Source organism: Panthera leo, chromosome B1 (assembly GCF_018350215.1).
Source record: "Panthera leo isolate Ple1 chromosome B1, P.leo_Ple1_pat1.1, whole genome shotgun sequence".
In the NCBI taxonomy this organism is placed as follows: domain Eukaryota; kingdom Metazoa; phylum Chordata; class Mammalia; order Carnivora; family Felidae; genus Panthera; species Panthera leo.
The window spans coordinates 59,008,053-59,020,849 of NC_056682.1; the positions used below are offsets into that span (position 1 = coordinate 59,008,053).

At 35.5% G+C, this 12,797-nt stretch overlaps 1 protein-coding gene across 6 annotated transcripts in view; it reads left to right on the top strand.

Moving 5' to 3' along the window:
- Positions 1-12,797, top strand: part of NEK1 (NIMA related kinase 1) — a 219,548-nt gene that overhangs the window by 175,039 nt on the left and 31,712 nt on the right. For all 6 annotated transcript variants that reach the window (XM_042935112.1, XM_042935107.1, XM_042935108.1 and 3 more), the window contains 2 exons: positions 6,797-6,885; positions 7,784-8,031. In XM_042935112.1, the coding sequence (XP_042791046.1) occupies positions 6,797-6,885; positions 7,784-8,031 (337 nt within the window). The remainder of the gene's footprint in view (positions 1-6,796; positions 6,886-7,783; positions 8,032-12,797) is intronic.

Consider the following 12,797-nt stretch of genomic DNA (forward strand, 5'->3'; position numbering starts at 1 on the left):
ATCGATCTTCTGCACGACATATCATAGTGAAACTGGCAAAATACAAGGATAAAGAGAAAATTCTGAAAGCAGCAAGGGATAAACGTGCCCTCACATATAAAGGGAGACCTATAAGACTCGTGACTGATCTCTCCTTTGAAACTTGGCAGGCCAGAAAGGCTTGGCACGATATCTACAGTGTGCTAAACAGAAAAAATATGCAGCCGAGAATCCTTTATCCAGCAAGTCTGTCATTTAGAATAGAAGGAGAGATAAAGGTCTTCCCAAACAAACAAAAACTGAAGGAATTTGTCACCACGAAACCAGCCCTATGAGAGATCCTAAGGGGGATCCTGTGAGACAAAGTACCAGAGACATCACTACAAGCATAAAACATACAGACATCACAATGACTCTAAACCCATATCTTTCTATAATAACACTGAATGTAAATGGATTAAATGCGCCAACTAAAAGACATAGGGTATCAGAATGGATAAAAAAACAAGACCCATCTATTTGCTGTCTACAAGAGACTCATTTTAGATCTGAGGACACCTTTAGATTGAGAGTGAGGGGATGGAGAACTATTTATCATGCTCCTGGAAGCCAAAAGAAAGCTGGAGTAGCCATACTTATATCAGACAAACTAGACTTTAAATTAAAGGCTGTAACAAGAGATGAAGAAGGGCATTATATAATAATCACAGGGTCTATCCACCAGGAAGAGCTAACTATTATAAATGTCTATGCGCCAAATACCCGAGCCCCCAGATATATAAAACAATTACTCATAAACATAAGCAACCTTATTGATAAGAATGTGGTCATTGCAGGGGACTTTAACACCCCACTTACAGAAATGGATAGATCATCTAGACACACAGTCAATAAAGAAACAAGGGCCCTGAATGATACATTGGATCAGATGGACTTGACAGATATATTTAGAACTCTGCATCCCAAAGCAACAGAATATACTTTCTTCTCGAGTGCACATGGAACATTCTCCAAGATAGATCATATACTGGGTCACAAAACAGCCCTTCATAAGTTTACAAGAATTGAAATTATACCATGCATACTTTCAGACCACAATGCTATGAAGCTTGAAATCAACCACAGGAAAAAGTCTGGAAAACCTCCAAAAGCATGGAGGTTAAAGAACACCCTAGTAACGAATGAGTGGGTCAACCAGGCAATTAGAGAAGAAATTAAAACATATATGGAAACAAACGAAAATGAAAATACAACAATCCAAACGCTTTGGGATGCAGCGAAGGCAGTCCTGAGAGGAAAATACATTGCAATCCAGGCCTATCTCAAGAAACAAGAAAAATCCCAAATACAAAATCTAACAGCACACCTAAAGGAAATAGAAGCAGAACAGCAAAGGCAGCCTAAACCCAGCAGAAGAAGAGAAATAATAAAGATCAGAGCAGAAATAAACAATATAGAATCTAAAAAAACTATAGAGCAGATCAACGAAACCAAGAGTTGGTTTTTTGAAAAAATAAACAAAATTGACAAACCTCTAGCCAGGCTTCTCAAAAAGAAAAGGGAGATGACCCAAATAGATAAAATCATGAATGAAAATGGAATGATTACAACCAATCCCTCAGAGATACAAACAATTATCAGGGAATACTATGAAAAATTATATGCCAGCAAATTGGACAACCTGGAAGAAATGGACAAATTTCTAAACACCCACACTCTTCCAAAACTCAATCAGGAGGAAATAGAAAGCTTGAACAGACCCATAACCAGCGAAGAAATTGAATCGGTTATCAAAAATCTCCCAACAAATAAGAGTCCAGGACCAGATGGCTTCCCAGGGGAGTTCTACCAGACATTTAAAGCAGAGATAATACCTATCCTTCTCAAGCTATTCCAAGAAATAGAAAGGGAAGGAAAACTTCCAGACTCATTCTATGAAGCCAGTATTACTTTGATTCCTAAACCAGACAGAGACCCAGTAAAAAAAGAGAACTACAGGCCAATATCCCTGATGAATATGGATGCAAAAATTCTTAATAAGATACTAGCAAATCGAATTCAACAGCATATAAAAAGAATTATTCACCATGATCAAGTGGGATTCATTCCTGGGATGCAGGGCTGGTTCAACATTCGCAAATCGATCAACGTGATACATCACATTAACAAAAAAAAAGAGAAGAACCATATGATCCTGTCAATCGATGCAGAAAAGGCCTTTGACAAAATCCAGCACCCTTTCTTAATAAAAACCCTTGAGAAAGTCGGGATAGAAGGAACATACTTAAAGATCATAAAGGCCATTTATGAAAAGCCCACAGCTAACATCATCCTCAACGGGGAAAAACTGAGAGCTTTTTCCCTGAGATCAGGAACACGACAGGGATGCCCACTGTCACCGCTGCTGTTTAATATAGTGCTGGAAGTTCTAGCATCAGCAATCAGACAACAAAAGGAAATCAAAGGCATCAAAATTGGCAAAGATGAAGTCAAGCTTTCGCTTTTTGCAGATGACATGATATTATACATGGAAAATCCGATAGACTCCACCAAAAGTCTGCTAGAACTGATACATGAATTCAGCAAAGTTGCAGGATACAAAATCAATGTGCAGAAATCAGTTGCATTCTTATACACTAACAATGAAGCAACAGAAAGACAAATGAAGAAACTGATCCCATTCACAATTGCACCAAGAAGCATAAAATACCTAGGAATAAATCTAACCAAAGATGTAAAAGATCTGTATGCTGAAAACTATAGAAAGCTTATGCAGGTAATTGAAGAAGATATAAAGAAATGGAAAGACATTCCCTGCTCATGGATTGGAAGAATAAATATTGTCAAAATGTCAATACTACCCAAAGCTATCTACACATTCAATGCAATCCCAATCAAAATTGCACCAGCATTCTTCTCGAAACTAGAACAAGCAATCCTAAAATTCATATGGAACCACAAAAGGCCCCGAATAGCCAAAGTAATTTTGAAGAAGAAGACCAAAGCAGGAGGCATCACAATCCCAGACTTTAGCCTCTACTACAAAGCTGTCATCATCAAGACAGCATGGTATTGGCATAAAAACAGACACATAGACCAATGGAATAGAATAGAAACCCCAGAACTAGACCCACAAACGTATGGCCAGCTCATCTTTGACAAAGCAGGAAAGAACATCCAATGGAAAAAAGACAGTCTCTTTAACAAATGGTGCTGGGAGAACTGGACAGCAACATGCAGAAGGTTGAAACTAGACCACTTTCTCACACCATTCACAAAAATAAACTCAAAATGGATAAAGGACCTGAATGTGAGACAGGAAACCATCAAAACCTTAGAGGAGAAAGCAGGAAAAGACCTCTCTGACCTCAGCCGTAGCAATCTCTTACTCGGCACATCCCCAAAGGCAAGGGAATTAAAAGCAAAAGTGAATTACTGGGACCTTATGAAGATAAAAAGCTTCTGCACAGCAAAGGAAACAACCAACAAAACTAAAAGGCAACCAACGGAATGGGAAAAGATATTTGCAAATGACACATCGGACAAAGGGCTAGTATCCAAAATCTATAAAGAGCTCATCAAACTCCACACCCGAAAAACAAATAACCCAGTGAAGAAATGGGCAGAAAACATGAATAGACACTTCTCTAAAGAAGACATCCGGATGGCCAACAGGCACATGAAAAGATGTTCAACGTCGCTCCTTATCAGGGAAATACAAATCAAAACCACACTCAGATACCACCTCACGCCAGTCAGAGTGGCCAAAATGAAGAAATCAGGAGACTATAGATGCTGGAGAGGATGTGGAGAAACAGGAACCCTCTTGCACTGTTGGTGGGAATGCAAATTGGTGCAGCCGCTCTGGAAAGCAGTGTGGAGGTTCCTCAGAAAATTAAAAATAGACCTACCCTATGACCCAGCAATAGCACTGCTAGGAATTTATCCAAGGGATACAGGAGTACTGATGCATAGGGGCACCTGTACCCCAATGTTTATAGCGGCACTCTCAACAATAGCCAAATTATGGAAAGAGCCTAAATGTCCATCAACTGATGAATGGATAAAGAAATTGTGGTTTATATACACAATGGAATACTACGTGGCAATGAGAAAGAATGAAATATGGCCTTTTGTAGCAACATGGATGGAACTGGAGAGTGTGATGCTAAGTGAAATAAGCCATACAGAGAAAGACAGATACCATATGGTTTCACTCTTATGTGGATCCTGAGAAAAATAACAGAAACCCATGGGGGAGGGGAAGGAAAAAAAAAAAAAAAAAGAGGTTAGAGTGGGAGAGAGCCAAAGCATTAGAGACTGTTAAAAACTGAGAACAAACTGAGGGTTGATGGGGGGTGGGAGGGAGGGCAGGGTGGGTGATGGGTATTGAGGAGGGCACCTTTTGGGATGAGCACTGGGTGTTGTATGGAAACCAATTTGACAGTAAATTTCATATATTAAAAAATAAAAATAAATAAAATAAAAAAAAATAAATAAATAAAAAAAAAAGCATTTCTGTATATTAACACTATATTATATTTATGTAAATTTAAAGGAAAAATATGGTAAGATATATACCAAACTGATAACAGTAAAGTCAACTAGGATTTGAGCAGTTAGGGGAATTCTAAAAGGAATATTACTTTTTTTTTGGTTGAGGTGAAATTCATATAACATAAAATTACCATTTTAGCCATTTTAACGTGTATAATTCAGTAGTGTTTAGTACATTCACAGTGTTGTGTAGCCATTACCACTGTGTGGTTCCAGAACATTTTCATTTCCCCAAAAGGAAACCCTGACTCCCATTAAGCAGCCACTTTTAATTTTCCCCTTCCCCCAGCCTTTGTCAACTGCTAATTTCCTTTCTGTCTATGGATTTGCCTATTCTGGGTATTTCATATGGAATCATTTAGTACGTGGCTTTTTGTATTTGGCTTCTTTCACTTAACCATACATAATGTTTTCAAAGTTTATTTTGTAGGATATACACTTCTTCATTCCTTTTTATGGCTGAAAATCCATTATGTGGAATATACCATATATTTTAATCCGTTCAGCAATTGGTGGGCATTGAGCAGATGATGGTGGGTCGTTTCCAGGATTGTTGCTGCCTTTTGTCAGTTGTAAATAGTGCTGGACCTCCCACTAACCCTCATCCCTTTTTCCCATCTTCTCACCTTCCTTCCCTGTGGTAACTACCAGTTTATTCTCTGTATTTATAGGTCTGTTCCTGGTTTATGTTTCCTTCTGTGTTCTTTTTTTTTTTTTTTTTTTTTGGTTTCACATATAAGTGAAATCATATGGTACTTGTGTTTCTCTGTCTTACTTATTTCACTGAGCATAAATACCCTCCATGTCTACCTGTGTTATGCAGGTGGCAAGATTTCACTCCTTTTTATGGCCAAGTAATATTCCAGTATGTGCATGCGTGTACACATTCATCTGTCAAAGGACACTTGGGTTGCTTCCAAATCTTGGCTGTTGTTAATTAATAATGCTACAATAAACATAGGGAAGCATAGATCTTTTTGAATTAGTGTTTTTGTTTTCTTTGGATACTCAGTAGTGGAATTACTGGATTGTATTATATTTCTGGTTTTAATTTTTTGAGGAATCTCCATACTCTTTTTCATAGTGGCTGCACCATTTGCATCCTTACCAACAGTGCACAAGGATTCCTTTTCTTCCACATCCTTACCAACACTTAGTTCTTTTTGATAATAGACGTTGTAACAGGTATAAGATGACATCTTTTTGGAGGTGGTTACCAGTTCATATTTATTGAAATGATTCCTTTTTTCCATTTTTATTGAGAAATAATTGACTTGTATCACTGTAAGTTTAATGCATACAGCATGATGGTTTAATTTGTATATATTGTAAAAGGATTATAATAGATGCAGCTAATATCTATCTTTGTTATGAGATGATATCTTATTTGGTTTTGATTTGCATTGTCTGATGGTTAGTGATATCGAGCATCTTTTTCTGGATTTGTTTCAAATCTTTGGACTGTATTATTCCAATCTTTAAATTTTTGTTAAAAAAAATACATGAATTTAATTCCCAGCTCTATTGAAATAAAAATTGTTAGTTCTTCTTTACCTTTTTTCCCTTAATTAATTCACTCTCTTCAAGAACTAAAACATTTCTGTGCATATCATTCTATTTTTTTTGTACTGTGCTACACACCATTTTTGAACCTTAACACCATTTAATACTAACTGATCTGCAGATTACTTTGCTTAGTTAATAATACATTAACTATCATTCTATATAGAATTTCACATAGATTTCTGTTTCATTTTTTTTAACAGCTGCATGATATTTTACAGTATTAGTATAGCATGATTGTTTTATATTCTCCACTCTTAAGGGGCATTTTGATTGCTTAAAGTAGTGGTTCTCAGACATTAGCAAGTATTAGAATTATTTTGGTATTCATTAAAATCAATTGGTGGGCCTGTCTCCAAAGGTTTGATTTATAGGTCCAGTGTAGGCCCTGAGAAATTGCATTTTGAACAAGTTTCTGTGTGTTCCTAATGTCTAGAGGCCACATTTTGGGAACCACTGTTACAAGAAGTGGTGAGGCTGGCTTTTGTGACTGACTGTGATTGGTGAAGGTTTTAATAGGGTAAAAAATACAATGTGCTTATGAGAGAAAAATATGTATATCTGTACACACATGAGGAAAATATTTGGAAGAGGGATCATAGAATTCTGGTGAACTTGTACTCTTTTTTCTTTTTTAATTTACGAGTGCTTTTATTTCTAGTAAATTGTATTTTTACTGATGTATCCATCTGGGCAGGTTGGAAGATAGGATCATTGTTCAGCAAGATGAAGTTACTGAAGATGGAATCCCAAGGAATGTGGACCACCTTAGTGAAGTTGATATAAGTAAGCCTTGTTGTGTTAGACTAAATACTTTCTGGAAGGTTGTTAATGTGAATCTTTTATTTGGACAACATATTAATAGCCAGCATTTCTTGTCAGTTACCTCATTCATTTAAAAAAATGTAGTAGTCATAGAGCATTAGGTTCTCATTAATAAACCTGGATTGTTTGGCAACATGGGCAGTAAAACTTTTTGGCCAAGGGGCGTCTGAATGGCTCAGTTGGTTAAGCATCCAACTTCAACTTAGGTCATGATCTCACCACTCGTGAGTTCGAGCCCCACATCAGTCTCTGTGCTGATGACAGCTCAGAACCTGGAGTCTACTTTGGATTTTGTGTCTCCCTCTTTCTCTGCCCTGCCACTGCTCGTGCTCTGTCTCTCTCTGTCTCAAAAATAAATAAATAAATAAATAAATAAATAAATAAATAAATAAATAACTTTTTGGCTGATTATTTTATTGAATGTTCAAAACAAAAAGAACTGCTTGCTAAAATTAAGCCAGTATACTAAGAACATTAAGTAAATTGTCTTGTTTTTAATAGTATTAATTAAAATATGAGAAATAGAATTTTTCCTATCTAACCTATAGGAACAAAGATAAACTGGAGGTAAATATGAGTGTCTAAACAGTGTGTTTTCACATTTCCTTACATTTGTGTCTACATATTTTGCATTTAATGGAAGTATATAGCCAATTAATCTGCTTTCTGAAAATAAAACCTAATATCCAAAGATTATTTGTAAGGTAATATAATCACATAAATACTTTGGTTTTGTTTTCTTGATAGACATGGAGGTTTTTGCTAGAATCCATGTTGAATACTGTGCCTTTTTCAATATCACATAAAACTATTTAAGTACTATATAGACTTATCACAAAATCTTTCCTTTATACCACAGGAACTGAAATAGATGATTCTCAGCACTCCAAATGTGATGTAGATAAATCTGTGCAACCAGAACCAGTTTTCCAAAGAGTGGTTCTTTCAAAACACTTCAACGTAGTCTCTCAAATTCAATCAATTCTGTGTTCACCAGAAGAATCCTTTCCACTTCGATCTCGCTCTGATTCACCACCAAAAAATAAAAACAAGAATTCCTTGCTGATTGGACTTTCAACTGGTCTATTTGATGCAAACAACCCAAAGGCAAGTATGCACCTCAAATAGAAAATATCTATTTTAATAACATTTCTTATTTATTTTCTTTGGTAAACCATAATGTTGAGTTTTAATCTCTTACACACACACACGCAACAGAAAGCCTCCATCTTCTCTTCTGGGATTCTAAAAAGAAATTGCTATTGAGAGTACAACTAGGACAAAACCTATTTCATTGGCTCCTTGTTCAGGATTCTTTTTATAGGGTCTACTTTTATTTAAGCAGAAGATCTCTCTTACACCCTCTTACATTATCTCCTCTCTTCACTACTCAACCCTACCTCCATTTTTAGTCTGAGACTAAACTTAAGTAATATATCCTTTCTTTTTTCAAGTTTATTTATTTTGAGAGAGAGAGAGAGCAAGTGTACACATGGGGGAGGGGAAGAGAGAGGAAGAGAGAGAATCCTGAGCAGGCTCCACGCTGTCAGCCCAGAGCCCAACGTGGGGCTGGATAGTGAGATCATGACCTGAGCCATAATCAAGAGTTGATACTTAACCGACCAAGCCATCCAGGAATCCCAAGCAATATATCTTAAATGGACAGAAGTACTATTTGCCTAATTTGTATGTAGAAAGACTAATAGATAAGATATTCATATGCACTTTCTGGCGGAAGATTTTCAAACCTCTTATCTTTTCTCACTTGCTATCTTTTTCTTATTTTGAAATTACAATAGTATCTCTATAGAACATTTTAAAATATAAAGGAGTCACATATTTTGTTATACTACGTTTTATATGTGTAATTTTTACATTTATAAAACTTTTTGCCAAAATGGATTATTAGGCATATTTTTTGTAACCTGCTTTTCTGTTTAATAATAATTATAAAATTATTACAAATGTTACTATTGAAAACTATATTATTATAAAAATTGCATTTTGTCATGGGCACCTGAATTGCTCAGTCTGTTGAGTGACCAACCCTTAATTTTGGCTCAGGTCATGATCTCAAGGTTCATGAGATTGAGCCCCATGTTGGGCTCTTTACTGACAGTGCAAAGCCTGGTTGGGGTTCTCCCTCTCCCTGTCTCTCTGTCCCTTCACCACTCAGGTGTGCTCTTTCTCTTTCTCAAAATAAATAAATAAGCATTTTTAAAAAATAACATTTTGCCATATTGTCAAATAATCTCTCATATCATCTATAATGACCATAAATTCCATTGTGCTGCTATGCTATATATAATTTTTTAAACTAATATATTTTTATTGCTGGGCCTTAACTACCTACATGTGTATCTTTGACAATAGCCACAGTTATTTTCATAAAGTAAATTTCTGTAAGTAGAGTTCAAAAGGTTATGTTGTATACCGCCTGTTTCCCCTTTAAGAAATAGCTTATTATGGGGTCGCCTGGGTGGCTCAGTTGGTTAAGCCTCTGACTTTGATTCAGGTCATGATCTCACAGTTCGTGAGTTTGAGCCCCACATTGGGCTTTCTGCTGCCAGTGCAGAGCCTGCATGGGATCCTCTGTCTTCTTCTTTCTACCCCTCTGCCGCTTGTGCTCGCTCACTTTCTCTCTCTCTCTCTCTCTCTCTCTCTCTCTCTCTCTCTCTCTCTCTCACTCTCTCTCTCACACACACACACACACACACACACACACACACACACAAATAAAATAAAGATTAAAAAGTAGCTAATAATACCTCAATAGTATATGAGAGTCTGTACTCTAAAGAGCACCAACTGTTATCATTCACTTAAAAATTGTGTATTTAATGAATGAGTGATGATGGTATTTTTAAAATTTGTGTTTCTGTGTTTGCCACTGATGTTGGACATTTTTATATGTTTAGGTCTGTATAGGAATGAATTACCTGAATTCTTTCATCCTTGGCTATTTTTTAAATATGTCATTTTGATTTTCAATTTAGTTTTCCAGTTGGATATGTTTTTACTTTATGGAGTGTTGTCTTAATCTTATTTTAAATGTAGAGATTGCTAAATTCTCTTACTTGTCTAATAGCATTCAAACTTTCAAAGATGTAAACTATGAAAACAAATGTTATGATCTTCAGAGTTAGAGAATAAGGCCTACTTGTGGAACAGAGAAGGATTATCATGTAATTCGTATACTTTCCTTTCTAGTAAAGGTGTGTAGCTAATTGTCTTTAGCCTAGAGATTTTTAATAATTTATTCTGTGTATAAAGTTAACATTCCTGGAGAGCTTGGGTGCTCAGTCAGTTAAGCATCTGACTCTTGACTTTGGCTCAGGTAATGATCTCATGGTTCGTAGTTTCAAGCCCCATGTCGGGCTCTATGCTGACAGTGCAGAACCTGCTTGGGATTCTGTCTCTTTCCTTATCTCTCTGCCTCTCCCCAACTCGCATGCTCTGCCTCTCTCTCAAAATAAAGAAATAAACTTAAGAAAAAATGTTAACATTCCTTGCATAATACATTTTAATTTTTTATTTTCTTTCATGACCTTAGTTCAGCCTTAGTAGTTCTATAGAAGTACTTGCTTCGGAAGGAAGCACAACAAAATAGATTTCATGTAGGGGAATGACTGTAAGAGGAAGGGCAAGAAAGAACCCTAGAAAGCCAAAGCAGTTTGTAGCCATTTAAGGCAAGGACAGAAGGCCATACCTCCCTATTCCTTAAATCTTTGAGGTCATGAAAGTTCATCACTGGGCCCAAATAGTAAATACTTGATGTTCATAATGGTCACCTTGAAATGTGGAGAAAAAGTAAAATTTATTTTGAAACATAGATAATTTGTCTACTAAGTGGAATAATTTGAGCTCTTAACAAGGATTTTTGTTAAAGGTCTTTTTTAAAAATGTTAATTGTGCTACTTACCTTTTTTTTAATGTTTATTTTTGAGAGGGAGAGAGAGTGCGTGCACGAGTGTGTACAAGGCAGGGAGAGACAGAGCGAGAGAGAGAGGAGAGAGAGAGAGAGAGAGACACACAGAGAGAGAGAGAGAGAGAGTCCCAAGCAGGCTCCACACTCAGCAAAGAGCCTGACCCTGGGTTCAGTCTGATGATCACGAGATTATGACCTGAACCAAGATCAAGTTGGATGCTTAACCGACTGAGCTACCCAGGCAACCCTGTGGGGTTTTTTTATTATTATTAAAGGAAATTCTCCTTGTACTTTGAATCCTAACCTCTCTCACCTCAAGGATTAACTCCTTTACTTTGGTCACACTTGTATCAACTTTTCTATAGTAGATCATTTCCTCAACATACATGTTCTTGTAAGTCCCATCGTAATTAGCAAACTTCTCTTCTCTTGACAACATGTCCTTCTCCAGCTACCACCCCTTTTCTCTGTTCCCTTTACAACCAAACATCTTCAATATGTTGTATCTTTGCGGTCTCCACTTCCAAATACGTTCCAATATGACTTTCATCCCACTCCTCCATTAAAACTGCTCTTGTCAAATTAGTTACTAATACATTGCCAAATTCCGTGTACCTTTTTCTCATCTTTCTTGATTTTTTTCTTCCAACAGAGTTGATATACACTTTATTTGTAAAATCATTTTTATATCTTGGCTTGCTTTATATCACATTTTCCTCGGTGCTCATGAATCACCCTTTAGTCTCCTTTACTGGTGGCTTCTACTCTAACAGATCTCCTTAAAAGAATGTGTATTCTATCATTGTGTGGAATGTTTTGTAAATGTCAAGAATTAAGTCAAATCGGTTGCTAGTGTTGTTCAAGTCTTCTTTATCTTCTATTTTGTCTAGTTGTATCATTTGATGAGAAAAGATTGAAAAAACTATACTTGCATAATTGTCTTTTCATTTGTGTCTATTTTTGTTCCATGTATTTTGAAACTTTGCTCTTGAGTGAATAAAAATTCAGTATTGCTGACTTCTGGATATTGAATTGATAGGTTTATTGTTATGAAGTGTCCCTTTTTGTTTGATAGTGGTGTCCTTGCTAATTGTCTTTCTACTTATTTATCAATTACTGAGAAAGGAGTGTTAAAATTTCCAGTCAATTTAATGCATGTTAATAATCTTTATATAGTCTTAAAAAATTGACCTCTTTAATCGTTATGAAATGACTCTCTTTATTCTTGGTCATATCACTTTGTTTTGAAATCTGTTTTGTCCAATTTTAATACAGCCATTCCAGCTTTCTGATGATTAATGTCTATGAGGTATATATACTTTACATCCTTTACTTTTAATCACACTGATTTTATATGTAAAGTGGATTTTTTGTAGCTATCATCTAGTCAAGTCTTTTTAACCAGCCTGACAATCTCTTTTATTCAAAGTGATTAGACAATTTACTTGTTATGTAATTTTTTATATATTATTGATATGATTAATTTTAAACCTACCATTTTGCTATTTGTTTTCTATTTGTCTCATCACTTTTTCTTCTTGTATTTACTTTAATTCTCCCTTCTTTTGGATTATTTTTAGCATTTTATTTAATCTCTACTGTTTTCTTTTAAAGATAGACCTTTTCAAATATTTAGATGTAATTCTCAGTTTTCAACATACAGTTTTAGCTTTTTACAATCTTTCTTTAATATACCACTATATTTATTTAACATATTTAACATATTTAATATACCACAGTATTTATTTAACATATTTAACAATATACTTCCATTTCCACTCTCTTGTCTGTCCTTTTGGCATTGTTGTCATATATATTATGTCCATATGTTATAAACACCACAATAAATTTTTATCATTTTTGCTTTAAACATTATCTTTTACAGAAAGTAAAAATTGAGAGTCTATATATTTACCATTTCGGACATTCTTCATTACTTTGTGTA